Source organism: Musca autumnalis, unplaced genomic scaffold (genome assembly GCF_047663935.1).
Source record: "Musca autumnalis isolate F117 unplaced genomic scaffold, ASM4766393v1 scaffold_3, whole genome shotgun sequence".
Taxonomy (NCBI): domain Eukaryota; kingdom Metazoa; phylum Arthropoda; class Insecta; order Diptera; family Muscidae; genus Musca; species Musca autumnalis.
Window position 1 is genome coordinate 205,173,330 of NW_027411866.1, and position 27,255 is coordinate 205,200,584.

At 34.3% G+C, this 27,255-nt stretch overlaps 2 protein-coding genes across 8 annotated transcripts in view; one reads left to right on the top strand and one right to left on the bottom strand.

Moving 5' to 3' along the window:
* Window positions 1–16,821, bottom strand: part of Rab27 (RAS oncogene family member Rab27) — a 105,970-nt gene extending 89,149 nt beyond the window's left edge. The window contains exons 1-2 of one of the 5 annotated variants that reach the window (XM_073976397.1): window positions 12,003–12,062; window positions 4,891–5,071 (exon numbers count right to left, since the gene is read on the bottom strand). The gene's annotated coding sequence lies outside the window, so the exon portion shown is untranslated. Of the gene's footprint in view, window positions 1–4,890; window positions 5,101–5,288; window positions 5,572–8,452; window positions 8,527–12,002; window positions 12,063–13,416; window positions 13,558–16,698 lie in introns of those variants that run through there. The other 4 variants (XM_073976400.1, XM_073976396.1, XM_073976401.1 and 1 more) reach the window with 4 other exon arrangements.
* Window positions 6,912–27,255, top strand: part of mei-38 (meiotic 38) — a 42,594-nt gene continuing 22,250 nt past the window's right edge. The window contains exons 1-4 of one of the 3 annotated variants that reach the window (XM_073976394.1): window positions 6,912–7,166; window positions 7,232–7,291; window positions 7,359–7,996; window positions 8,069–8,281. In XM_073976394.1, coding sequence (XP_073832495.1) covers window positions 7,064–7,166; window positions 7,232–7,291; window positions 7,359–7,996; window positions 8,069–8,281 — 1,014 coding nt within the window. In that variant the 5' untranslated portion in view covers window positions 6,912–7,063. Of the gene's footprint in view, window positions 7,167–7,231; window positions 7,292–7,358; window positions 7,997–8,068; window positions 8,282–14,026; window positions 15,448–27,255 lie in introns of those variants that run through there. The other 2 variants (XM_073976395.1, XR_012411707.1) reach the window with 2 other exon arrangements.

Below are 27,255 nucleotides of genomic sequence, written 5' to 3' on the forward strand. Positions count from 1 at the left end.
CGAAAGATTATTTGTAAGTATTCAAATCCTTAGTGCTAAGAAAGAACAGAATGTAAAACAAGAAGAATAATTATTTTGATTTATTATTGTTGTCGTTACAGATAAAGTTTTATCCCTGAAGATGTTGGAAAATCCCAACGAAACGTCGGATGAAAAAATGAAATAAATATTCTTTATTTTCATTAAAAACCCTAATGACCTTATAGCCCGATTAGACTAAGTTTAAAAATATATATAAAAATTCACGTTGGTGAATTTTCAAACATTACAAAACTGCCATTTGGTGAATCTTAAAAAAATATAAAAATCCACATTGATAAATTCTAAAAAGTTTAAAAATCCACGTTGGTGAATTCTAGAAATATTTAAAATCCAAGTTTGCGAAGGTAAATTAAAACAAGTAAAAAAGTATCAGTCGGCTTTGCTGACAGAGATATACCCTCAGCCTGTATAAATAAACAATTTTTCCCAAAAAACGTATGCATTTAGGAGTTTTTAAAAATGTTGGGTGTTTGAACCAACAAAAATGTTGATTAGGATTAAAGATCAACAGTTTTGAGGAGGAGATATTAAAAGGAATGAATCTACATTGACCATTATGGATCTCCAGCCACTACATATAGCGCCATAGGGGGTTTTTACACCCTTCGGGTTGTTTGCTCAAGAAGTATGGAGTTGCCCGTGAAAAAAATTTTACCGTCATAATTGAGGCAGCGAATGCAAGTTGCTTCAATAAAAATCAAAGTGATTCGATAGCAGGTCTTAAAGTGAACTTATCCGAAATTTTGTGTGGAAGGTACCGGATGGAGTGGACAAATATAGTCCATATTTGAACCTGATCTATATCTAGTAGATATATTAGGATGTGTAAAGTATGGACCAATTCGGCCATTCCCTTCAAGAGTTACCGTACGAACAAATTTTCCGAACATTTTTGAACTTTTGTGGGGGAGATACCTGAAGGAGTGGACCGATATGGCTTATCTCCAAACTTAAACTATGTTTGTAAAAATATTACTAAGGCCATATTTTGGACCGAACCGGTAGATCCGTTCAAAAGGTATCTTGCGCTCCAACCACCTCACACGGTGTCATAGGGGGTTTTTTGCAACTTTCATGCTATTTTCTCAGGAAGTATGGACTTGCCCCTGATGAAACTTGTACCGTCGTATGGAGGGCAGTGAATACAAGTTGCTAAAACAAAAATCAAAGCGATTCGAGAGATGGCCCTAAACTGAATTTTTCCGAAATTTTATATGGGAGGTACCCGAAGGAATGGACCTATTGAGGTCGTATTAGAACCTCATATTACCCTGGTAGAAAGTTTAAACTGTACAAAGTATGGACCAAATCGGTCACTCCCTTCAAGAGTTATCGTGCGCACAAACTTTCCGAACATTTTCGAACTTTTGTGGGGGAGGTACCGGAAGGAGTGGACCGATGTAGCTCATCTTCGAACTTACGAAAGCCAAAATTTGAACCGAAAATTTGAACCAGCAGGACAGACGGACGGACATGGCTAGATCGACTCCAAATGGTCTGAAACACATTTAGTCCAAACATACTTGGGGTCTAAAACCATTATTTCGATGAGGTACATTTTCATCGTATCAAGGTGTATATACCCACTGACGGTATAAAAATCCACGTTGCACAGTGGTCACACTTGTACGGAAAAGTTCTAATCGAGCTACCGCCTCCAAATTTTAAACGTAGGTTTATAAGAAGCCAAAAAGATAGAAAACCATTTTTAGTGGATGTATGTCCACATTTGGTTATAGCTTCCATAGAAAGGTACCGCCCGATTTGTGGTATTTTGACGATTTTGGCCGAATTAACCAACCGATTTGGATATTATTTTGCATTTTGAGTTCTGAGTGAATAAACTACATTCTTACAACAAATATTCAAAATAGGTCCACGTTTAGGTATAGCCGCCATATAAATGTAACCTCAGATTTTCGGTATTTTGACAATTTTAGCGAAATTTTCCAACTGATTTTGCTGTAATTTGGCATTTTGAGTTCTGAGTGAACCAAATACCTCCATGGAAAAAATTGTCAATATCGGTCTACGTTTAGGTATAGCCCCCATATAAACGTACCTCCCGATTTTCGAAATTTTGACGGTTTTACCCACATTTTCCAACCGATTTGGCTGTCATTTTGCATTTTGAGTTCTGAGTGAGCAAAATACCTCCTTGCCAAAAATGTTCAGTATAGGTCCAAGTTTGGGTATAGCTCCCATATAAACGTACTTCCCGATTTTCGGAATTTTGACGATTTTACGGGCTTGGTGTAAGAGGAATAACTTAGCGGGTGGCAGATGGGGGCAGCCGGTCTTTTTCAATCGTAAAATAGAGACTTTCCCCTGCATTCTAAAAAAATTTCTAGACTCACAAATGCTCACAACATTAGTAAAACTCAACATAAATTAATAGTAATTATGTTAAAAATTGCAGAAAAAGTCATTTATTAAGAATTTATTTTTAATGAAGTTAGAAAACGAATTATGAATTTGTTTTTTGTAAAAACATTGCCAATGCCATTACCTATAAGTTTCATTTTGAAAATTGCACGTTTACCTCTCCAATTTTTTATAATTTTACTCATAACCTACAAATGCATTGCGGATGTATTTTAAGGCCTCACATACAAATCACAATTTCTTCGACTTAACTTGGCGTATAACCGCTGTAAATTTACAAAAATAAGACTGGATGTTAAAAATTTGATATGTTTAGAGAATATTTATTTCAATCGCAATAAAATTTGTCGCCATCAATTTTTCGATTTTTGTCCATGGGCGGAACCACTGTGCGTTGTCGAATTTTAAAAAACTATAAAAATCCACGTGGCGATTAAAAAATATATAAAATATCCACGTTGCTGAATTAAAAAAAAAATTATAAAAAACCTGTGTGTGGTTCGAGTCCTTGGCTTTCCTTTTTCACTTGCAAAAAATTTTCGATCATCAAGCTTAACTCTAAACGGGAAAAAGTAATAAAAAACCACGTTGGTGAACTTTAACAAGTAAGAAAAGCGTTAAGTTCGGTCGAGCCGAACTTTTTATACCCTCCACCACAAATTTCAGCCATTTCGGTGGATTAATGTGGCCACAACCTTCAAAATACCGAAATTCGGAAGGTACCGTTCTATGGGGGCTATATGATGGCGTGGACCTATACCTACAAATTTCTGGGGGAAAGTTTTATACGCCTAACGAAGACTAAATACCAAATTTCAGCCATCTCGGTGTGATAATGAGGCTAAAACGTTCAAAATATCGAAAATCGGGAGATATTGTATTATGGGGGCTATATCAACACGTGGACCTATATAAACATATTATGGTAGAAATGTTTCTTAGCCTCTGGAAACACAAAATACTAAGTTACAACCGATTCTTTGATCAAATGGGTCTAATACATTCAAAATATATTAAAATGACGCGTACTTTATAAGGGGCCTTATGTGGGGGCTATACCAAAACGTGGACCTATATAACCCAACTTTGGTAGGAATGTTTTCTGGCCTCTGAAGACACAAAATACCAAATTACAACCAATTCTGTGGTCAAATGGGTCTAATACATTCAAAATATATTAAAATGACGCGTACTTTATATGGGGCCTTATATGGGGGCTATACCAAAACGTGGACCTATATAACCCAACTTTGGTAGGAATATTTTTTGGCCTCTGGAGACACAAAGTACCAAATTACAACCAATTCGGTGGTAAAATAGGCCAAATATCTTAAAAATTCATTAAAACGACGACGCGTCACGCGTCATTTTGTATGGGGGCTATACGAAAGCGTGGACCTACATAGCCCGCTTTCAATACCAAAAGTCCTACGTAAAAATAACATATTTTCCCAAAATTTCATCAACCTACGTCAATCCGTTCGGACGCTAGAGTGATTTCCACAGACGGACAGACGGACAGACGGACGGACATGGCTATATCGATGTAGAATTGCACGCTGATCAAGAATATATATACTTTGTGGGGTCTACAATGATTATTTCGAGTAGTTACAAACGTAGTGACAAACTTAATATACCCCCATCCTATGGTGGAGGGTATAAAAAGTTATAAAAATCCATGTTGGTGAATTTTAAAAACATAAAAATTCACGTTGTTTTTAAAAAATATATATAAGAATCTGCGTAGGTGAATTAAAAAAAAAAAAAACAAAATCCAAGTTTATGAATTTTAAAAATTTATAAAAACCCACGATGGTGAATTTTAAAAATTAAATTTAAAAAAAATTTCTAAAATTCCAAGTAGGAATACTTTAAGAAATTATAAAAATTCACGTTGTTGAATCCTAACGAAATATAAAAATTTACATTGGTGAATCCTTAAAAAATTATAAAAAGTCTTAAAAATCTTAGGCCTTTGAGCTCCAAAGAACTTGATTTTTTTGCCTTATTAGAGCAGAGTTCATTAAATCTAAAAAAACATCATACCTATTTACTTTTTCTTTCTTTGAACGTTTTAAAATTAAGTAAAAAAACGCACGTTTATGTTTTTTGGGTGTTCCAAACAGTTTTTAAAATAATCTAATTGACTGATGTGTTAGGACGTTAAAACCTATAAATACCGCCCAATTTGTTGGATTATTATCTCTTGAGTTCGCATAATTATTAAAAAGTCTTTTACTGTCGTCAAAGGATCCATAAAAATATTTTCCAACTTCTTACAAAAATCCTAACAAATCAGGTTTAATAATCACCTTGAGTCTCCAAAGAACGTTTAAACGTAGGTCACTATTTTAACTAAAACGTTTTGTGGGACAACAGTGAAACGTAATTTCCCAAATAAATAGAAGACTACACGAAACCCAAAATCAAAACTATTCTAAAAAAGTGTTTTCAACTTACCTTGAAATTATTCCACTAGCAACAGCAGCATGTGTCTGTCTCCAAGATAACGTTAATACATGCAACGGTTACCTGCCTCGCGATAAGCCCTTTTTAATTAATTTACCAGCAGCAAGAAGCAGAATGTCGTTGAATATCCAATTGTAAACAATTCCAAAAAATGATATTCAAACAATCTCTACTTTAACAAACATGGGTAAACAAAAATAACTGTCCAAAAATATGAAAACGAAATTGTTTGGAATACAAAACTTGCATTAAACACTAATGGAATGTTTACACATCTCCACCACCATCCATCCCCTTATTTGCTCTACAAATGGGGTAGGTTTTTACTTTCACACTAAGTTGAGCACGGAAATCCGAAAAACAGTTCTTAATGTAGCTTTAAATGGTACCATTTAACAACATTTGATTGGACACATTTGGGAAGCAGCAATGCAGACTGTCGCCACACCACCAAATAACACAACGTTAGACAACAAATGTCTTGAATAACCGAACGAACGAACCGTGGTATCACAGCAAAGACCTGTTGCGAATGACTTCCAAACCGTTACTGACTTAAAAAATACAGCTGATTAATGTTGTAACACCACACAAGAATGCAACACGTTGTTGAAGGACTTTTTCATTGCCAATAAAAGCTTTCTTGTGCAGGATATGTCAGGATTTAACAAGCAAAAAAGAGGGGTAAAAGAAAGGAAGATGTAAACAAGAGGAATAAAAGCTTTTTTGCGCCATTGAAAATAGGTCTGTCTGGTTACTTTCCCAGCAAGAACTTTCTCAGAGAGTAAAGGCCTGGGTACATAAGCTGCCTTGCCTGATTGCCTTGCTTTCCTGCTTCATTTCTGAGTGAAAACTTGATGGAATTAATAAGGTGAAACAGGGACTACAACAACAGAACTATTTTGATTGCAAGTTCTCCGAAATCAGCTGGCCTTATCGTTTCACGGGTGTACAGTTATATGGATAATTGCGAATAATCGTCATTCAAAACGGACAATGTGTATTGCACTTTATGTATTGCAGCATGAGTGACAAGCATGTAATGTTATTGACGCTTTAAATCTAATCACTAAATCCAGTTCTATGTAAATGATACATTATATTTCTACGCTATTTTGTGGATTATTGTGTCATGTTGGATTTATGATTGTCTTGTGACAGACTATGAAAATTTTGGGTAAGAAGGTAGAAAAGGATCTCCTTCACCTCCGCTATCTCCTAAAAGCTAAAAAATTTTCATCTGCTATTTTTAATGTATGGCACAAGAGATTAGGTCTGTACGACAACCCAAAAGTTTGTACAAATTTGCACAAACTTTTACAAAATGCTGTTCGATAACAAACATGTAAAGTAAAAGAGAGCGAATTTGCAGACAATTGTGAGAGAATTTTGGAAAGTTTTGTTTACAAGTTTTTGCAAGGAAATTTTTTCTTGTATGAATTTGCAAGTTCTATCAGCTGACTTAAATTCGAATGCTTTGTGGCGGACTTCTTGGCAAAAACATAAACAAACGTTTGGTTATTAAAATAAATAGAAATAAAAAGGGTAAAATATTAAATAAATGTTGGAAAACGATAACATAAGTAAAATAACTTATTTTGTAGTTTGTGGTGACTTTTTTATTTTATTATGTATTTATTTTATTTAATCTTTTCCGCCAACTTCTTCTTGTTTATCAAATCAGCTGACTTCTTGCAAGTTTTGGCAAATTGCTGTTCGATAACAATCTGCAAGTTTTTAGCTTCGAGACAGTAAAATTAGTGGAGAGAGTTTACTGAGAACTTGCTGAGTACTTGCAAGCACTTTTCACTTGCGAAGTTATCGTACAGATCTATTGTTTTATCTTATTTTCAAATAACGTACACAAAAATTGATAAGTACTTTAGTAACGTTACGTTACTTTAACCACTAAACAAAACTACCAACTACTTTACACAGTAATCAACTACCGAGTACTCACTCATGGTTACATACATTTGTGTGTGTGAAATTTAATAAATCGCCATCGCATTTTAAACTGATTTTTCGTGTTTCGCGGCATCGGCATTTGTCTTTGCACTCTGCTCGTATTTGTTTTACTTTTGTTTCTGTTCAAGTACCACAAATCACTGCAATTTGCAATAATTTTTGTTAAACAAATCTACACCAAAATAATAACATAATTATGGCCTATTATAATGTAAAAATGCCTGAGGTGCAAGTAAAATTTGATTGGGACGACATTGATGTGGGCAACAATCAACTTGATCACTCTGAAAATTTTTTCGGTAAGTGTAATTGGAGAAGACATCTTTTTCGCGCCGTTATTAACTAAAAACTGTTCCTTTCTTAGCCATTAAACATTTTGAACACGAGAGACCTGAAGATATCGAACTATTACAGGAAGAATTGGGTAAGATATGGGAGAAGATTCTTACGAATATTCACAACAAAAAGTCCTTGTCGGTTTCCAATTACAGCCAAAACAGAATTGACAGACATTGAGGAACAATGTGTTATGTATAAAATTGAAAAACAAGACTATAGCGACATCACTGAAGAGGAAGAAGAGGAGGAGTGCGACAAAGAAAATATTGAAAATATTAACAGTTCCCTATACTCCAGCCAAAATGAGGAAGAGGAAGTAACATCGCAGGAAGATGTAAAACCCCTGGAAGATTTAAACCCCCAGGAACAACATACTGACAATGAACATGAACAACATCAGGAGGAGTCACATTTGGATAAGACTGTGCAAAAAACACATTTAGCACCCAAATTAAATTTGGTCTGTCAATGGTCTACCCAAAAACCAGCCACAAGAAAATGTCATACTGCGGCGGCAGCTGCTTCGAAAGGTGCAGTTCCCAAAAATATGCCACCTCCACCACAGGCATATTTGGTAAAAGATTTATATCAGAAAAAGCGTGAAGAAGCTGAACGGCGTAGAGAAGAAGAGGAACGCAAACGACGTGAATTTCATTCAAGACCTGTGCCAAATTTCACTGCTTACCATCAGCTTATGGAAAAACGGAAACCAGCACATGCCTTTACAGTGGCGGTGACTCCAAAAGTTCTGAAAAAATCCAAAGAAGCCGAAGAAAAACGTAGACAAAGGGTAGGTCGCCCACAATTTCTAAAAAGGAAGATACAATAATAAATATTTGACCTTGTTATCTATTTTTTACAGCTGGAAGAATGGAAACAAAAGAGCCAAGCTCCTAAATTTGAATCACGACCTCCCACCGTCCTCAAAGAGAAACCATTTGTTCCCGCAAAGAAACCATTGGTCATACAACAGTGTCCATTCAATTTGCATACAGAAAAACGTCTGGCTGAGCGTAAACATTACGATGAGGAGAAACATAAAGCGCTGGAAGAAAAACGAAAACAGGTAGAAATTGTAAGCACGTTCGCATTTAACAGCATACTATAGTATTTGTGTCTCAATGTCCATATGTCCTTGTTATATATGTATGTGTGTTAAAAATGTGTGTGTGCTTATCGTCATTGTTTTTCTGTCATCTATCCTCTTCCAAAAAAACATATCCTTATTCCTTTCAAAATTACTTACATGTGCATGTCCGTCCAATCCAACTAATCCAATATCCCTTTTTGTTGTAGAGTTAAGTACAACATTTATGATTAGGTACATAAATGTTTATCACGAAACTGATTAATGTTGGTAGAAAATCTGAAAATGATAACTTTCGAATCAAGAAATGGAATGGTTATGAAAATATTTATCGCCACTAACAGAAGATATTGAGAGGAAATCTCCTTTCCATTGCTTGTTTTTGGCTTTAAATAGCAAATATAATTTCAAAGCGTATACATGATTTTATCCGTTCATAGTGAAAGTTTTTATCTTGACTGAAATACGCCCTCTTCCTTTGGTTTAAATATAAAAATTTTCATCACTTTGCCGTTTTTGCATTATAAAAAAAGAAAATTATAAGAATACAAATGCATTTCTTACTCGTTACCGATTAATTTGGGGAACTTTAAATTTCCATATCTCGGCAAGTATGCCTATTTTCCAAAAGCAATTTAAATCACGGTGTTTACTGCTTTATGAACTATCTTTAGTAAAAATTCAGTGTACCATTTCTATTCACGATTACATCTCATAGGTCGAATAATCAAAATGTTGAAAATATGATACGATGGACTAAAATCTTGCCTGAATGCTCGTTTGGTACTGAAATGTATCTAAAGGATTTTTCCTATTTGAAATGCCGTTCTTTTAACTCTAAAGTTCTGCATAATCTTATTATTATTGCTTCCTTTCTCTCGGTTTTAGCGGGGATTTTTGTAATTCTAGCATCGATACCTAGTCATGTCTCGTTTCATCCAAAACCATTCAAAAATTCTGTAAGAAAATAATATGCATTATAAAAAAAGAAAATTATAAGAATACAAATGCATTTCTTACTCGTTACCGATTAATTTGGGGAACTTTAAATTTCCATATCTCGGCAAGTATGCCTATTTTCCAAAAGCAATTTAAATCACGGTGTTTACTGCTTTATGAACTATCTTTAGTAAAAATTCAGTGTACCATTTCTATTCACGATTACATCTCATAGGTCGAATAATCAAAATGTTGAAAATATGATACGATGGACTAAAATCTTGCCTGAATGCTCGTTTGGTACTGAAATGTATCTAAAGGATTTTTCCTATTTGAAATGCCGTTCTTTTAACTCTAAAGTTCTGCATAATCTTATTATTATTGCTTCCTTTCTCTCGGTTTTAGCGGGGATTTTTGTAATTCTAGCATCGATACCTAGTCATGTCTCGTTTCATCCAAAACCATTCAAAAATTCTGTAAGAAAATAAGGCAAAGACTCTGCTGTTCTACATTCACAATACTGCTGCCGATCGTGTCCATTAAAACAAATTGCGGTCAGTGTCTGCTAGACAGGAAAGAGTAAGTTTGATATGGAAATTTTCAAATGGTCATAATAAATCTTAGATTTTGTCATATCAAGGCCATTCAGGACTCCCTGTACTCTCTGTTTCAACTGGTCTAAAAACATTCCCTGCTTCCACTTGTCTTGAAAGACATCCCATTCTTCATCTAAAAAGCTCTTTGATCTCGTCTAAAAAGAGTCCCTGTTTAAACTCATCTGTAAAGACTCCATTATGGAGTCTCCATGATTCAGTTCGTCTAAAACCACGCCCTTCTTCAGCCCGTCCAATAGAGGCCCTTTTTCAGACCGACTAAAAAGATTTTCTGCTTCAGTTCATCTAAAAAGACTATCTACTTCAGCTTCTCTATACAGACCCTGTTCAAACAGTCTGCAAAAATTCCAAAAAGACAACATTATTCTTCAGCTAGTCTATACAGACTCCCTGATTAAGTTGTCTGTTAAGACGCTGCCTTAGCTTGTCTAGAAAGACATTCCATTTAGTTCTACTACAAAAGACTACTCCCGGCATCAGCTCGTCTAAAAAAACTCCTTGTTCAACTCTTTTAAAAATACTCACTTATCCAACTAGTCTGTGGAGACACCACAATTCAGATCGTCTAAGAAAGACACCTTGTTTCAGCTTGACAATCTGTTTCAGCACGTCGATCAAGACCCAAGTTTCAGCTCGTAGAAAGACTACCAGCTTCCGTTTCTCTATAAAGACACTTTTCTAAAAAAATCCATATCGGACTCTACATAGACTTTAAAATCATCTGCTCTATATTGAAAATTCAAGCTGTTCCTGATTCTTTCAGAAATGTATCCTTAGATTCCGAAGTCCGCTCGTTAAAAAAATACACACTTATCCAGCTTATCTATGGGGACATCACCTTTCAGCTATAAAGACCCATGGTTTCAACTCGTAAAACCACTTCCATCTTCCCAATCCCACGACAGCGGGTTCTTTCATACCAGATTGAGCCGAAACCATAGTGTTTCGGGCAGCGGTGCCAACCCAGCATCAAACCTATGCTTCTATATAGGTTTATATGCTGCTACAAGAACAAAAACTACCAGCTTCCGCTTCTCTATAAGGCCTATTTTCTAAAAAGACCAAATAGGAGGACTAGTCTTGCTGTGTCTGGTTCTTTCAGGAAATTTATACCTGAGTTTAGGATACCGATGATGCCGTAATTAATCAGGAAAGAAATATAGGTTCCAAAAGTGCCGAAATCCGAAAATTTTATAGTAATTCAAATGATGATCCCAAGGCAAACTTAAGCGAGTAAAACCAAGAAATTCAACAAGTTCCCAACTCCACTTTGGTTCGTTAAAAAACGTTCCGAAATTTCCGAAACATACAATTTCATAACAATACAGATGGTGGGACTAAAGTTCAGCTAATAACAGGTCCAATCCAGCAATCAGGTTTTGAAATATTCGTATTTTCGACTACAGATTTTACAATATACCCTTTTTATACCTTGAGCATTTAGCCTAAAGAATAATGGGTTTAGACCCCAAGTACGTTTGGATGAAATCCGTTTCCATCTGTCAGTTTGGCTGGAGCGCACGATGGTCCAAAATGTTGTGCACGAGTCTCTAATCTTGTCGGATCGGTTGTAATTTTTTGCACCAGGTTGCGAGCACGACCCCTTTCATTACAATACAAGTTGTTCCATAATTCCTGATATAATGTCCCAAAAGCTCTGAATAACCCTGCCGGTATCAACTCTAATGACCGATAAACATTAGAAATTATGTATTGAGTGTCGAAAAATGTCTTCCAAACGTACATTAAGTTCTAAGAAGGGATATATTGGAAAATATCTTCTGGTACCTTCCTCACTATAGTTCAACATTTTTGTTAAGTTCAGTTTAAGATCTGTTTGAAGATCGTTTACGAATTTTTAACGAAAGTAGTGATTGACACTCCCAATTTTTGTGCATTACTATTTCTACAACTTTAAATCATGTGTTAATATGGACTATATCGGTCCATGCAGGGACGTACATTTTGTTTCCAAAAAATCGTATTTGGTCTTGTGGCCCGTCTGATACCTTTTACTTGTTATTGTTTTCTTTGTTGGCCTGTTAAACGCCGTTTAAGAGAACGCAAAATGTGCAAAAGTGGTAAAAATTGTAAAAACTTTTTAGTTCGGAACAGAACTTGTGTATGCAAAATGTTTTTTGACAGTTATTTCTGACCTGTCTGGCATTTGCTTTCATTAGCTTCTTCATATGACTTTAGTTTGTTGAGTTGCTTTTCGGTCTGTTGCCGTTTTTAACTTCTCCTTTGGAATATTATTTTCGTTTCTTGTGTATTATTTTTTTGTGTCCGGTTTTTATCTCCTTTTTATTGCCAGTATAATTCCTATATTCAATCATTTTACATCTCTGCGAAACAAATTTATATTTAAACTGTAAATAACAAATCATATTAAATTTATTGCTGCATATTTGTGATTCACTAGTTGCTGCTGTTGTTGTTGCTATTTTGCACATAGAAGATTTTCTAGAAGAACAGTAAAAACGGCTGGCTGTCTGTTATTCATTCAATTTTCTTTGGATTGTTGATGTTGATTTTTGTTGACAGTGTTTGTGTGAAAGAGAGACGATTGAGGGTGCAATGTTTACTCTTCCATTTTGAACAAAAATACATAGTGTTGTAAAGTGTTTTGGTTGCATATTGGTTACTAAACAAAAGCGTACGACTGAGCGTTCGTTGGCGTATCACATTAAAAATTCAAAATACATATTTAATGCCTGTTTCAAAACCTCAAGAATCTACACATTTTTGCTACTATAAAAATTTTTCATTTATGTTATCGAAAAAAAATAGTAAAAATGAGTATATTCTTGGAGTTCTGAAACAAACCAAAAATGTATATAGACCCGGGTCACAGTAGAATAAATTCACTGAAATTTTGCGATTTTTTGGGAAAAACACATGATTTCATGTGTTTGTCAATTTTGCTTTGTACATAAAAAGTAACAACTCATATTTAAAAACATATCGTGTAAAGTACCTATTAAGAACGGCTGGCCGTTTGGTTTCTTATTATGTCGTATGTATGAAAATATGTGTCAAATAATTGGCACATTCTCCATATACATACATATAACATATGGTCGAAGTAAGAGGTAGTTTACACTATCTATCAATGTCTTATGACACGAAACAAAAACATTCTATATCTACCCACGCAGGCAATGTGAAGACGTAATCTTATTACATTTCTGCTGGTGTGGACCTACAATGTAAATGGCGTATGGAAAATCCCCAATATAGCACATATTAGCGACTATATAACTATGGAAAATTACATGTCATATGACATTTACATATAGTGTAAACTACCCCTAAAGTATGGTCTGTTCCAAAACTGCAAGAATCTACTAATTTTTACTATTTTTTCCGATAACATAAAGGAAAAATTGTTATCGTTGTAAAAAAATTGTATAATCTTGCAGGTTCTGGAATAGACCAGTAGTCTCTCTCTGGAGATTTCATATTTCTCTTCTTTCTGAAAACTTTTTCAAAAAATGTCAATCGTCCAGTCCATTTTAATTGGGCGTTAATGTTACGTTATACGACCTTATTTATTATTGGTACGCTTACCAACACTCAATGCAGTGAAAAATCACACAAACACACGCACATACTTGCACAACCATGAACAATAACAACAAATACACAATAGCGACAGGCAGCAGCAGCAGTTTGACAATCAACAGACAGACTCTCCCCGTTTCTTTTTGTGTGCTTACGGTTGAGTGAGCGAGCGAGTGTATGGCTATTTTGTGTGTTGCACAAAAACGTCTTACGAAGTCGAAATTATAACTGAGGATTGGCACAATCTATACGTGAATGTATTTCTCGTTTTTATAGAATAATTAATTTTTTATTATTGAAAAATAACGGAACAAAAGAAAAACTAGAAACAAAAGGCAAAAACAGTGCAAACGTCAAACGCAAAAGAAAATCGAAAAAAATACGTGTGAAAATACTCTCGAACAAAACTAATAATCACTTCCGTTCGTCGTTGTCGTCAGTAGTTGTTCCAAAAGAAAGACAAACAACAAAAGGAACTACTAAAAGCGTAAATTAATTTGTCGTCGTCGGAGTGAAGAAGCTGAAAATACTCTTATAAAATATATTTTTGATATTTTTTGTAAAAATTAAGCTACGCTAAAGCATCACCACCACACCACCATAACCCACAAACAAAATGGTTGATCGTTTAGTAAATTCCGAAGCCAATACCAGACGTATTGCAACAGTGGAAAATTGTTTTGGCGGTGCAGGTGTGCCACTAGCCATACCTGGACGTGTCTTGGTGGGGGAGGGTGTCTTAACCAAAATGTGCCGCAAACGACCAAAATCACGCCAGTTTTTCTTGTTCAATGATATTCTGGTCTATGGAAATATTGTTATTGGCAAAAAGAAATACAACAAACAACATATAATGCCTTTGGAAGAGGTTTCATTGGAGAACATTGACGATTGTCCCCAATATCGCAATGCTTGGCTGATACGTACCACCACCAAATCGTTTATTGTGTGTGCGGCCACTGAAACCGAAAAGAAAGAATGGATGGCCCATATCAACAAGTGTGTTGAAGATTTACTGAAGAAATCGGGTAAAAAGCCTGTGGAAAAGCATGCTGCAGTTTGGGTGCCCGATGCAGAGGCCATCATTTGCATGCACTGCAAGAAGACGCAATTTACAATGATTGTAAGACGTCATCATTGCCGTAATTGTGGTGCCGTTGTTTGTGGACCATGTTCATCGAAGAAATTCCTTTTGCCCCAACAAAGTTCCAAGCCGCAAAGGGTATGCACCAGCTGCTATGAACGTTTGAGTAATGCTGTTAAGCAAGAATCGGCCAAGATATCATCATCGAATTCGTTAAATACAACAACAACAACCAGTAACAATAAAGATTCTGTACACAATAATGCCAATAATGAATCATCTGGCGATGATGATTCCGAAGATGAGACAAATGGTAGCGGTAATGAACAGCACGATGAGCCTAAATTCTATGGAGATAGCAGTATTCTATCGGCAACAGATACCAATAATTCTACCCATTTAAATTCTAGTCATAATTGATATTTAAAGAAAAGTCGGGATAGAGCTGGAGGAGGAGTATGCGGCGAAGGAACGACGAGTGTTGAAGAAAAGATTAAAGGAACAGCAAAAGGATCTGTTGGAAGGGGAGGAGAAGGAACAAGAGCAGGTGGAGATGATAGTTGGGTATGGGTGGTGAGAAAAACAAAATGAGCATAGCATATTTTGGAGTAATCGAAAGTTGTAACATGATTTTAGCATAACAATTTGAAACCCAGAGGAGGAGATGCCTCCTCCAGCCGAGCATAAGATAGATAAACGTTTAACGTTGCCGTTGTTAAAACATACTTCTAACATCAACAAAACAAACAAAAAATACGAAATGTTTTTTATAATAAATTTATTCTTCATTTTAATGATATTTACCAACCAACCAACCTACTTTTTAATATACATTTGTATAAATCAATCAACAAGGATCCAAATTCGTTATCTAACAACGAAACAATACCAGGATATTACCTACAATATGTCCAACGTGAAAATTATTGTTATTTTCTTTTTAAGAATTAATGGTGAGTGTAATTTAAATTAAAAAATGTATTCTTATTTTTGCTAAATTTTAATTGTTTAAATTTTAAAATGTAAGCCATCTGTTTGCCTCTGCCGCCTGCCTCTTGGTTGTTGGTTACTGGCATTGAATGGTACCATTTGATTGCTTGCCTTCTGCCTTTTGTCGTTTAATCTTATCTAAAGCTCATACATGGTTTTAAACAAATGTTGCTCTTACGCAGTTTTTTCCTCTTCTTATTTTTGCCTATGCCTTTGTATTAGCAATAAACAAGTTTTTTGTCGTCTTTTTGTGTTATCGCGCTTATTATTTATATTTTTGTTTGTTTCTCTTTCTCTCGTTTTAAACAATTTTTTCCAGCGCTAATCTTCTTACGGGGTAAATTAAAAAAAAAAAAACCAACAATAATAAGATGATGATATGAGCTGTCATATTGTTTAAGCAAAACCCACAATATGTGTTTTCGTCTTTTTTTTTTTTAATATTCATACGAAAATAAGTACAGATCATAAAAGTACAGAATGTCAGTCATTGTATTATTGTTCTCTGAATCACGCCAAAATGAAATATGCATATAGGTACATATGTACATATGTATGTATATAAGATATGGCTATCAGTTCAAATTCTAATGCTTAGAATAGTTCGGTTTAAAGATTCCAAAGACCTTAAGTTTTTCAAACCTATTGAAAACGTTTTCATAATCTGAAAAAAATGATATAAGCCAACTTTAGTTTAGATTTGCACCACGCCGATATTTTATATTGTTTCTCCAATTTGAACAGTGTACTAGGGCTGGATTCTTGTTCTATGACTGTTAAACCTAAATAACGACGCGACGTACATAAATATTTCACCAACCTACCAAAACAACGCTCTATGAGCGTCCGTAGTACCCAAATACGTTGAGTCCAAAATCACATTTAAAACACAAAATCCGCGACCGAAACTTACTTAAATGTTTTCATTCGTAAAACAAATAATTTTCCTTTGCAATGAATTGTATTTCATGTTTTGTTGGGCTTTTGTTTTTAAAATTCAAAACACACACACATACAAACAATAACGTTCTGTCAAAGTTAAACTTTTTCAACTTACAAAAATTATACGCTCGACGTATTTCAGTAGTTCTCATAAGAATACATGTGTTCTACTTTTTTCACCACACACGCCCTGGGTATACGTCCGTATATAGGTATGGGCCTTAACAGCTATACCTAATTTAAGTCGTGACGTACAAAAAATATTCACCTACCTACCACAACAACGCTCTCTGAGCGTTCGTATTACCCAAATACGTTGAATTCGAAATCCCATTTAAAACACGAAAACCGCGACTGAAACTTTATTAACAGGCATGTCACAGATTCCGATCGGAATGGTTTCAATTCCGTAATTTCATTTCGATCGTTTTTGTTTTAGCTTCTTCAGATTCCGATCGATTTGATGAATTTCGAAAATCGTATTATTAAGTATAAATATGGCAACATTAGAGGAATTAAAAGAAACAAAACAAAAAAATATGATTAGAAAACAGTGTGGAAGTGGGAATTGTGAAAATATTTTCTGTTGAAAGAAAGTTTGATTGTGCGAAATTAAAGTTAATTTTTATTGGAATTTCAATTTTTCTACTGTTACTGTAATCGAGACACAAAGTAATAACCATAACAATGAATAATACCTTGTTTGAGTTCTTTCTTCTTTTGCTTCTTCTCTCTTTTACATTCGCAATGCCATATTGTTTAGTTATTACAAATTTACAACGAAAAAATTATGTGGCAATACGTTGTTAATAATTGGTTTCGTTGATTGAGAAATAATGGAAATGTGCGAATTATTTAAATATAATGATAAACAAATATAAAATTAAATGTGATTTTGTTAATAAAACAATATTTTTATTATTTTTAAGAGTTTTTGGAGTGTTTTAAAGAGACATGTTTCCAAAAAAATACAATTCCACTTGAGAAACCAAAAGTGGTTTCATTCCGAACAAATTTTTCGTTTTTCGGTTTCTGAAGAAGCTAAATACGGAATCAATTCCACTTTCGATCGGAATTGGTTTCTGTGACATGCCTGTAAATGTTTTCATTCGTAAAACAAACATATTTCCTTTGCAATAAATTGTATTTCATGTTTTGTTGGGCTTTTGTTTTCAAAATACAAAACACACACATACATACATACAATAACATCCCAGCCAACAATTTTTGCCGATGGCTCTGATATCAGATTTTTTTCCGAGATTTCGTAACCTTTCTTTCCGATTATTTTCCGAGTGCTCTGCACAATCTCGGAAGGGAAATTTTGATTTGTTTTCTTTCCGATTATTTTCCGAGTGCTCTGCACAATCTCGGAAGGGAAATTTTGATTTGTTTTCTTTCCGATTAGTTTCCGAGTACTCTGCACATAATCTGAAAGAATTTTTGATCTGTGTATTTTTCTCGCGAGCAAAAATCCCGAACTCTGGTTGAGAGTTAATTGTATACAAACAACGCCAGTGGCAAGGGAAATTTCTTTGCTTTGTTTGCATGCTGTACCTTGTTTTTTAGTTATTTCGCAGCAGTTAAGTGAGTAAGACGTAGCGGAACAAATTATTGTGTGTTTTAAAACAAATTAAAATTGGAAGTTTGCATACACATTTTGTAGAAAGCTGTTTATAATAACAAATATTGTTAATTCTATTTTAGATACGCCGAATAAAGAACAACATCGTGACGACACATGGAAACTTTATTAGGAAAAGTTGTGTTTTATAATTTTGCAAACACACAATATCAGCGGGCAGCAGCAATGAATACTATTAAATCCAACTTGTGAAGATGATGAAATAAAGAATAAAAAAAATCGCATTAAACATCCGAACATTTTCCGAAATATAAATCACCGGAATTTTTCCGATTTTCGGATAAAACCTTACGAAAATATTCAGATTTTTTTCCATATATCGGATAAAATATCCGATAATCTTCCGATTTTTTTCCGAATATCGGATCAAATATCCGATAATCTTCCGATTTTTTTCCGAATATCGGATCAAACATCCGATAATCTTCCGATTTTTTTCCGAACATCGGATCAAACATCCGATAATCTTCCGATTTTTTTCCGAATATCGGATCAAACATCCGATAATCTTCCGATTTTTTTACCGAATATCGGATCAAACATCCGATAATTTTGCGATTTTTTTCCGAATATCGGATCAAACATCCGATAATCTTCCGAATTTTTTCCGATTTTCGAATGTTCCTTCCGAGTTTTTTCCGAAATTGTGCAGATAATCGAAAATTCCCTTAAAATTTCCCTTTTTTTCATTCGAGTTTTTTTGCGAATTCGTTCAGAATTCGGAAAGAAACTCTAATATTCCTTCCGATTTTTTTCCGATAAAACTTTCCGAATTCGTGGGCACCTTCACACAATTTTGTTCCGATTTCTGAACGAATTCGACATCTGAATCGCATACTTGTGCAGAGTTTCGTTCCGAATTCGGAAAAAAATCGGAAAAAATTGTTAGCTGGGATATCGTACGTTCTGTCAAAGTTGAAAATGTTCAACTTATAAAAAGTATACGCTCGACGTATTTCGGTAGTTCTCATAAGAATACATGTGTTCTACTTTTTTCACCACACACGCCCTGGGAATACGGTCGTATTTAGGCATAGCAGTAAAATTTGAAATAAAAAATATTTTCTTTATAATTCTTTTAATTTGAAAGTTTTTTCCTTTATAAAATTTTTCATTTCACATTTTCATAGAAACAGAATTGAACTGGGATCAACAATGGAATTGGATAAGTTTGAGGCTTTCTCCTATGGTCAGATGAAAGACACAGCAATGCAAACATCTTTTAAATTGTAAATTTGCGGTAAATCGCCTGCCTTCAACCGGACTTACCATAATAAATATATCTTTGGGTTCGTCATAACACGATCCCAGCAAAATGTTCGATGCCAAAGATGACATTCAATCATGGGTGCAAGTGATCTAGCATGTCATCTTTTTAGCATCTTCATCGATGAATTTTATATGAGCGTGGACCCCAAAAGATGACCTTCTTTTCTGGATCCTAAGCATGTCATTTTAACCAATGCGTTGACATGTCATTTCCACCAATGCTTTGGCATGTCATTTCCACCAATGGTTTGGCATGTCATTTTCACCAATGCTTTGACACGTCATTTTCACCCATGCTTTGACATGTCATTTTAACCAATGCTTTGGCATGTCATTTTCACCAACCCCTTGGCATGAAATTTTCATGTATTGTTTGGAAAATGGAAATGCTGTATTGAAATATGGTTTTCATGAAAAACAAAACTCTTTATTAATTCAAACGAATTCATGAAATAACTACAATTAATTTATCAGTTTAGTTTTTCAAAAGTTTACATCCAAAATTGCAATGTAATCACCACCGCTGCAACGCAAAAGATTACTTCCTCCGTTCTCCGCAACTGATATTCTTTCATCTTACAAAAGGTTTTTTTCAATTATCTTTCCCATCACCAGTTCAGATTTCGACATGGACTCCAAATGCACTCCTTTAAGTATTTTTATTTCGTAAATTACTTTTATTTTATAATTTCGTTCTTTTATAACAACATTTTGGTAATTTATACTCTTTTGTTTATGTCATGTTCATACCAGCATTTAATTCACGTCGTTCGTTCTCATAATTACGTACACGAATTAACCCGTTCATACGACATGGTACACAATTCATAGCAACATGATTCATATTTGCATGGTTTTTGTTTACTGATTTTAAAGAATGTTTCAGCCAAAAAATTAAATTTTTTAAATTAAAATTAATTGATATGAACTGAAAAAATATTTGTCCTTCTTCCAGATATCTATTCAATATTAAATTATATTATTTTCATTCATGTTTTCTATTTTTTCTCAACATTTTGGTGTTTTCAGTATATTTTCAAATTTTTCTATTTTAAGAATTAACGAGAGAGATACTCGTACCTGCCAAAATAACGTTTTGGTATATGTACAGATTTTCCGGCATGCATTTGATTTTAGTTTCTAAATTTGTACGCGAATTTGAAACGATGAACAAGAAATGTAACTGCAATGAAAAAGAAGACAACATTTGCTATGATTTGAATGTATACTAGTCGTTAAACCGTTTACTTTTCATTCATATTTTGGAGTTTTTCTAAAAAGGTTTGGATTTTTAATACATTTTTAATTTTTTATTTTTCCTGTCATAATTAATTTATTTCGATAAATTCTCCCATTTGTTAGAGATGGGACACATTTTATCGTCGTTCTGAGTGTAATTTAAATTGAACAATGTACAAAAATCGTTGTTCGTTCTCAAAATTTTGTATGGGAAATGAAGTATTTGTATCGTAATTTGGGGTCGAACAACGAATAGAGAGCGAATTACCGTCAGTCTGAACAAGGCATTAGTGACGGAAATATGTAGGGATCTACAACCCGGCTTGCTTTAGGGATCTCTAAGAACAAAATGTAACGAACGGGGAGGAGAGACTTTTTATGGAAAATACCATTTATGCTTAATTAATTTATTTTTAATTGTTTCTTTCCAAAAGTAGTTTCTTCTTTATTTTCAGATTCTTGTTCCTTTTCGTTTCGGACTTTTTTTTTCAAATTCCAAGAAGCGAGATTTGATTGATTTCATTCTATGTCAGATTTAGAACAGACAAGGGAACATTTAAAATAGCAATGTGTGCAGTCCGATTCTATTTTTAGCTCGATGGTTGGGACTTCATATAATACCAATTGTTTAGAAGTTTTAGTTGTTTGATATGCAGGAAATGTAAGACAACATCACGACGACAGTTCTAACAACTTTGGTCTGTTCCAGAAACTGCAAGAATCTACTTATTTTTACAACGTAACAATTTTTCCTTTATGTTATCGGAAAAAATAGTAAAAATTAGTAGATTTTTGCAGTACTGGAACATACCAAAATGAAAATAAACAGGTGTGTAAATAAAAACACATACATCATCTCTATTGGATCGATGGAATGGGTACAAATGCTGATGAAAAGATCGGATCTTTCACGACTTCCTTTGCATTGGTTCAAATCCTAATGAAAAGATCGGATCTTCCACGACTTCCTTTGAACCAATGCAAAAGATGACATGAAATCACGTCATCGCAAAGAACCCCTTCCGTCAAATTTTGCTGGGATGTGATAACCATTTCAGATCGAACCGGTGTGGGATATAATAAACTACACGTAAGGACGATTTAAGGCTTCCCTTGTGGATGCTACTACGTCGACCTTTGGTAGCACTTTATGTTTTTGTTGGTAAAGTCAACAGTTCCCGATAATTTCGTAAGCACCGTTGTTACCATTTTAATGATCTTAATATCCAACCCCGGCTTCGTGATAAAATCTTCCATTTGTAAGATTAATTCGTAAGAAGATTTTTTCTTTCACTAAAACTACTGCCTCCTCCGATTTTGCAAGTTCCCTGGTTTGTGCCAGGGTTTATTCCAAGTGGCATAAACTCTCGTGGATGCCACCGTGGTGCAATGGTATGCACACCCGCCTTGCACGCTGAAGTCGTGGTTTCGATTCCCCGGCCAAGCAACATCAAACAGTTTTCAACTCTCATAGGAAGCAACAGTTATGGTTTTAAATTTGCTCTTCGTAATATAGATCAGTGTCCAGACACTCCTCTATGAACCTTCAAAACAAAATTTTAATTTTGTTGCAAATTGGCTCGCAACATGTTGTCCCCATGTCCGCTATTAAGACGGTGCAAGACCATACTTGCTGAGATTATGACCCAAAAACTCCAAAAACCTTTGCTGGCATCAAATAAACTGACTGATAAGCACGATAACTTACAAAGTGGGTATCTGATTTGCCCCAAAATGTGCACTAGTAAAATTTAGTGCAAACGTACATCAAGTTGCATGAAAGTCGACAACACTTTTGGGTACCTACCATGGTACAAAGACATAAAGTAATAAAGACCTGACAAAATGCATGCAACAAAAAAATGTTTCCGAAACTATGTATAGAAACATTACCCTTAACAGGTTGCATTTAATTCAAAATCGCAACCAAGGAGGAACATTTCATGTAATGGTATCAGAAACGAAACTTATGAATTCAAGGATCTATTCAAGAATAATTCTATGTCAATTGGATCGGTAAATTCGGTTAAATACGTAAAAATGTATAAAAGAAAAAAATGTTATATCACCATATCGTAACATAACATTATGTTAAATTCAAAAGCCATTCACTGAAGAATGATAGCAAAAGAAATGTCTTATCTTGTTGTATTTATGTCTTTGCATGGTACAATCATTACAAGGTAGGACACAGCAAACAGCTGATTACAATTTTTTCTATTGGTTTGCTTATTCTGTCAAATCAGTATACACAGCTTGTATATGTATGTGTATTGTTTTGAAAACTATGACAAAATATTTTATATTTATTAAAATTCAGTCGAAATGAAAGTTGTTATTACAACATTTATTGAACTGAAATTCATGAACACTGTGATGAAACAAACTTTTGAACAGATGCGGAAGCTGACTCTGTAAAGAAAACTTGGTCCCCCATTCATTTTTCGCGTTTTTAGTTATTGATCCAAAATATCAAATAAACAGCACAACCTGTTGCGTAGTCAGTTATGGTAATTCTGACAGAATAAGCAAATACACCCAGGCCTTGTTTTTCACAATTCGTCCGAACCTGACCTACCTTCCAAATTATTGTACCATGGGTACCTACCTTACAGTATAAGGACTGTTCGAGGATCGCTTTGAAATTTTTACCGAAGGTCCATTCAACCACTATAAGATAAAAACCAAACGAAAGAGAAATATTTGTTAAACTACTTCATTCTCTGAACTACACTGCCGCTCACTTGAATAGAACCCCCCTGCAAAATTGTTTTCAACCTTAATTTTTTCCAAATTACACTATGCAACACTGAAAATGCAAACAACTTCTAGTATGTATATTTTGAAAGTACATATTGAGACTACAAAAACCCTAGTAGGGTTTTATCCTGTCAGATCCAGATCGGATTTTACAGCCTTTGGATGAGGGCTAAAAATACAGTTTTTTGCATTTATCGGGCCTTTATCTCAGAAACGAATGGAAATTTGGTCTTGCAGTCTTTGGCAATATTGTAGCCCTAAACTAGTTGCATTTATCTTTTGAAAAGATCACATAAGAAACACTTTATCTAGGGCATCAAAATCGATTAAATATAGAACATTTTACATAGTTGCTGAAATTCTGGTCAGTATCAACTAAATTATTGGGAGTTGAACCAAGTAACCTTCTACAAAAATCTTCCAAATAAAGTTCTCAACAATTCTTTAGAACATTCTGAAACTCTAAAATGCTTACTTCATATTGTTTCAGCGGTATTTTGCATCATATCTTTTACAACACGTATTTCAAACACAGTTCACACCAGCAGTTTATTCTCGCATTTCGGATTTCACTACATAATTGACATTTTTATTAAATCGTCGTTGAAAAATGTACTGAAAACAACGGCATAGAGACATTTTACAACAATGGCTTGTTCTGAAGGGTTGTGTACTACATTCTAGGGAATATTTTTCCAGAAGAAAGTATTCAGAAAAAATTAACGGTTTTGGAGATACGGTGCGAAATTTAAAAAAATTGTGGAATTTTTGCATATATTTTTAAATTTGAGACAATAAATGTAGTTTTTCGAGTTCATTATTTATTCAAATATTTTATTCTTGTCTTTATCTACAAATTTGATTCAGAGGTCAGAATAAGATTCACATTGATTTCTGAGATATAGCCCCGAATTTCTTTAAAAACTCAATATTTAACGATGTTTAGATGGGGCCATAAAATCCGAGCTGGATCTGACACAAAAAAAACCCAACCTAGGGTATATTGTCGTTTGGGTCTGTACTTTCAAAAAATCCTCAGTTCGAATTGTTTGCACAAGATCACTTTAAAAATGTTGCACAGTGTAATCCAAAGACTTCAGACATTCGTGAACAGATGCCTTCGTATAATTTGTCCCATATTCTGACCAAACCGAATCACAAACACTGATCTATGGATAATGACAAAAGAGGAACCCATAATCCGCCAAATAACAAGAAGAAAATGGAAATGGATAGGCCATTTACTACGGAAGCCACAGTACAGCTTAGCTAGAATGGCCTTGGAATGGAACTCGCAAGGTAGCAGACGTCCTGGGCGACCAAGAAACACCTGGCGAAGAACGGTCCTGCATGAAATTGAAAAGCAAAATACAAACTTAGATAATTTAAAACATATTTGTAACGATAAAGTAAGATGGAATCCTTTTGTAGAAGCTCTATGTTCCCAAGTGGAATAAATAAAGGATAAAAACAATTAGGCTTATTATGAATGTAAACTCACCGTGATATCTCATAATTGGGCTATATATCTCAAGAATGGTTCGTTCTAGAAAAAAATCATGAAGATCAAACTTGTAGAGTATTTGTCTGTCTACAACATTTACTCTAATTAATCACTTTTTGGTTAGACCCACAGTTTTCGAGGAATATTCCGAAACTTAAAAAACACGTAAAATTTTACCTATGACCCCGAATAACTTTTTTGCATACATGGGATCGATGGGGAGTTTTAAGCAGATCTCCGAATAATCACACGTATTCCACTCGCGAGTGAAACTCTTTTCGAATTCTAGCAAGTTAATGAGGGTAACTTGCCTCCTCCCCCCAACCAAACAAAAACTTACCCCAACCCCACCAAAAAATTGCACCCAAAAAACTCATTTTTCACTCGCGAGTAAATCGGAGCTCTGCTTTTAAGACATTGCTTCTAATGGCAAATCCTAGTTCTCCACCAAAATTCAACTTTGCTATTTCAATGTCTATTTTGACTGGGCTATATTATTATACCCTACACCACACTGTGGTAAAGGGGTATTATGTCTTTGTGCATTTCTATGTAACATACAAAAGGAAATGAAATAGACCCTTAGTTCCTTTTGGGAATATACATATAATCACTTTCTGATTCAATTTATGCATGTCCGTCCGTCTGTCCATGTATTTTTGTTCTCAACGTACAGGTCGCATTTTTTGTCCGATTCAGCTGAAAATTGGGTAATATAATTTTTTTAGCCATAGGAAGAACGCTATTGCTTTTGGTGAAAATCGGTTCAGATTTGGATATGGCTCCCATATATATTTTCGGCCGATTTTACGTATTTGCTGCACCAAACACCCTACATACGTTCGATTTTAATGAAATTTGGAACGTGTGTCTAAAAATAAATGTGCTAAATTACATTGAAATCGGTTCAGATTTGGATATAGCTCCCATATATATTTTCGGCCGATTTGACGTATTTGCTGCACCAAACACGTTATATACGTCCGATTTTGATGAAATTTGGAATGTGTGACTGATTTCGGTGTAAAAATAAATGTGCCAAACTACATCGAAATCGGTTCAGATTTGGATATAGCTCCCATATATATTTTCCTCCGATCTGTCCAATTTTGATGAAATTTGGAATGTGTAACGGAATTTTGTCTACTAATAATAAGTGTACCATATTATATAGAAATCAGTTCAAATTTATATATATCTCCTATATTTTTCAAGTTCACAGTGGTGTAGGGTATCATATAGTCGGCCCCGCACGACTATGATCCTTTTCTTACTGTTTTTTTTATTTAATTCAATGCAATTTATTTATAAATGAGAACCTAGCCCATCGGGCCAAGAGCTGTTCAAACACTATAAAACCTGTACTACTCAATAAGCTTAAAACTAACAATGTATTACATTTAGCGGTCTCAAAGTATTCAATAACAGCAAGTAATTTAAGAATATATAAAGAAATATATATATATATATATATATATATATATTATTATAGTTGTTTTAATTATACGAAATGTAAGATACCTTTGTCTTTCATTCTTTCTCATTTTTAAATTCAAATGTCCCACTTTATAATCGCATCCAGTTCTTTGCCCGATAAAATTATTCATATCAGTTTCTTGACTTCCTTATACATACATACCGACCTATTTTGTCCATATCTTAAATCTTTCAAGAAATAACGTAGAAAATGTAAAACACCAAAGGGAAATTATATTTTGCATTGCCGTTATTTCTTTGTTTTTGCTACTATAAGTACCTATACAGTTTATCTTAAAATAAAAAAATAAAACATTTCATTGCTAAATGACTGGCGAAGGCTCCAATGCCACCAACACCACCACCTCAACAATCTCCACCTACTGCTTAAAAGTCAAAGACATTATCGGCTACGACGACAACAACAGAAATTTTCTTAGCTTCTTCGTAATGATGAAGCATCTCATCATTCATATCATTTTAAACGTATATAATTTGTTTTTATTTTTATCTTAGTGTTGTTATATACGTTTCTATATAGTTTTTATTGACAAAACATAGTCTTGTTGTTGGGCCAGATGATGATGATGACGATCATGTAACATACACCGGCTAAAAATGTGTGGTTACACATTGGCTGGCGGCATAGGCGCTAAACATAATTTTACTTTCATTTATACGGCACTGATGAATGATTTTATGCATGATGACTATGAATTTTTGATTTAGTTTTATTTTCACTTAAAATAGAAGTAGTTTTTGTATGTCTTATGCTGTGTCACTGTTATAGTTCTCCTTTTTTTACACTACATTCGGTTGTAAGAGTGGTTTTATTTTATTTATTACAATTAAACATATGTACATATATGAATAATATTAACATGACGTAGAAGCATTGGCTAAAAAGGCCATCAGCTAATACTTCTATATTAAACT